Source organism: Gymnoscopelus braueri (genome assembly GCF_963280865.1).
Source record: "Gymnoscopelus braueri genome assembly, chromosome: 18".
NCBI classification, from domain to species: domain Eukaryota; kingdom Metazoa; phylum Chordata; class Actinopteri; order Myctophiformes; family Myctophidae; genus Gymnoscopelus; species Gymnoscopelus braueri.
In genome coordinates this window covers 29039511-29042010 of record NC_137618.1, presented here as the reverse complement: position 1 = coordinate 29042010, position 2500 = coordinate 29039511, and the positions used below count along the sequence as shown (strand labels likewise).

At 48.5% G+C, this 2500-nt stretch overlaps 1 protein-coding gene across 1 annotated transcript in view; it reads right to left on the bottom strand.

The window, feature by feature from the left end:
- The window catches only part of LOC308105677 (ephrin-B2a-like), a 31471-nt gene that overhangs the window by 6066 nt on the left and 22905 nt on the right, over positions 1–2500 (bottom strand). Inside the window, exon 4 of the mRNA XM_080456552.1 lies at positions 1918–2019. Coding sequence (XP_080312678.1) covers positions 1918–2019 — 102 coding nt within the window. The remainder of the gene's footprint in view (positions 1–1917; positions 2020–2500) is intronic.

Genomic DNA, 2500 nt, shown 5'->3' with positions numbered 1-2500 from the left:
CGTTGCTCTCTGCAGGAGCTGGGAGTTTTTCCAGCACCTCCAGGGCGGGTCTGTTCCTCTCTCCCACAGGACGTGAGCCCGTTCCCTGGGCAGTAGGATTACTGTCTCCCCCTGTCTGGCGCTGTGTCCCCCCCCAGGGGCCCTACAAGTTCTGCTCATGCCATGGAAGTGGGCTTGCGTGGCATGTGTGCGTGTGTGTGTGTGTGTGTGTGTGTGTGTGTGTGTGTGTGTGTGTGTGTGTGTGTGTGTGTGTGTGTGTGTGTGTGTGTGTGTGTTAGATAAGGGATATGGCAGGCAGCCCAAAAGTGAGGGACCATCTCGTTGTTTTACAAGGGGATTATGCTGCCTCAGAACCTCTTGACACCCATATGCTGCTCTGCTCCGAGATGGAGGGATGGATGGATGTGTGAGTGGGTGGGGGGAATTCATGCATCTGCTTTTGATATCCCAATTGATATCTACAATTTTTATGGCTGGTGGGGATATGTTTTATCCCTACTTCTGATCAGACTGAATTAATTACATTTCCTTTCAGAAAATATAAACTGTCTAATATGTTTGATATTCGTTTGATAATATCACAATTAACCAATTTCAATAACGATGCAAGTTAACCACATTAAACCCTGACGTCTCTATTTGGGAGATTTTTGGGAGCTTGCAAGATCTGCTATCTCCGCTATTTGTTGTATCATGAAGTATATAGGGCTTAAGTGGTTAATGTAGGTGTGATTAAGTGGTTAAGTGTTGTTGTTTTCTTTATAAACTGAACCCTGGATGGACGGATGGATGGACAGAAGAAAGAAGGGAGGGAAGGAAGAAGCGAGGGAGGGATGGAGGGCAGAAGGGAGGGATGGATGGACGGACGGACGGACGGATGGATGGATGGAAAAACAGAGTGAAAAACAGAGAGGAGGAGAGGAAGGTGCTGACGCGGGCAGAGCGCTGCGCCAGCGTGGATTTATGGGCTGGCTGTCGCTGGGATTTGGGAAGGAACACAGGAACAAAGTCACCTCCCCCATCTGTCCTGCAGCCAATCACGGACACACGGACGGATGGAAGGTTGTTTATATAGGTCAGTTCTCCACTCTGTTCCTCTTTCCCCCAAACTCACTGCATGGTGCAAATGTTTGGTCCCATTTCAGCAGTTTTTGGAGGGGGTGGGGGATTATAAACCCTATATACTTTGTTGACCGGAGTCCCCCAGGGGTCTATACTAGGGCCCCCTCCTTTTTTTCCCCTCTGCACCAGTGGTTCTCAAACTTTTACATTTCAAGGATCCCCGTAACTCTGAGAGTGTACAAGTGGAACCATGTGGGGGGGGTTCTGACTCTGTCCTGGGGGCCTGTGGTCTGAATTGCAGGGGGCTGAGGGCTGTATCGAGCCCCCCGGCCCCCAAGGAGAAGGACTGCATCAGCCCCTGAGAAGCCGCAGCGATGGATATCGGCATTATGGGCAACATTCAATTACCAGCCTGATGGATTGCTGACCTTTTTCTTTCTGAACACACTCACGCACACACACTCACGAGCACACAAACGCGCACGCACGTACACACACACACACACACACACACACACACACACACACACACACACACACACACAGGGACACAAACACATTTTCACACATCCCAGCACACACATACACTCTTGCCTTGCTTATTAACCAATTGAACCCTAGCGTTGCTATTCTGAGGGCGAGCTTGTAGATCTGCTATTTTCAGAGAAGAGATTTGGTGTAGAGCGCGCGCGGGGGGGGGGGGGATCGGAACAAGTATAGAGCCCTGGGGGACCCCAGTTAACTAAGTACGGGGTTTGCGTGCCCTCTCTGTTTGAAGCTGACTCCACAAACACGGACGAACACACAACATGGTTTCAATGAATCCCTGGATGAGCGTCTCTCTGGCTCTCTCACCTGTCTTCTCCAGCACTTCGTTATTTGGTTTGTTGTTCTCATGCTTGGGCGGGTGTGGCAGTCTGGTGGGGTTGTCTTTGGGTGGTCTTGGGTCAGAAGGATCTGCAGCAAACACAAAGAACAAAAAACAATCAGTTCAAACCCTATAGCGTCCCTATTTTGGGCAAGTCGTTATAGGCAAAAACATTTTTTTAAATGGGGTGATATTTTTTTAATAGGTCTTTAAATAGCCATTGCTATAGAGTGTTCAGTAACAGGGCTCTGACGGTCTCTCCAGCTCTTTAGTAAACAGAAAATACATTTTCGGGTCGGCAACGTGTCGCATTGCGACACATTGTGAGCGTGTAGATCGGCTATTTCCATCGTATGACGGTGCCAGGCTTAAATGATTCTAATGGTCAATTGATTTCTGATCAATCTCGGTAGTAACACATACAGAGAAACACAAAGTTCTAACACAAAGGTGCATCTGTGCTGCATCTTAGATCAGTGTAATGTGTCAAAAGCCAAAACACTACAGAGAGACCAACAGACTATAATCCCACAACAACCAGCAGAGCATGCAAAGCAGCGAAAAGAGTGA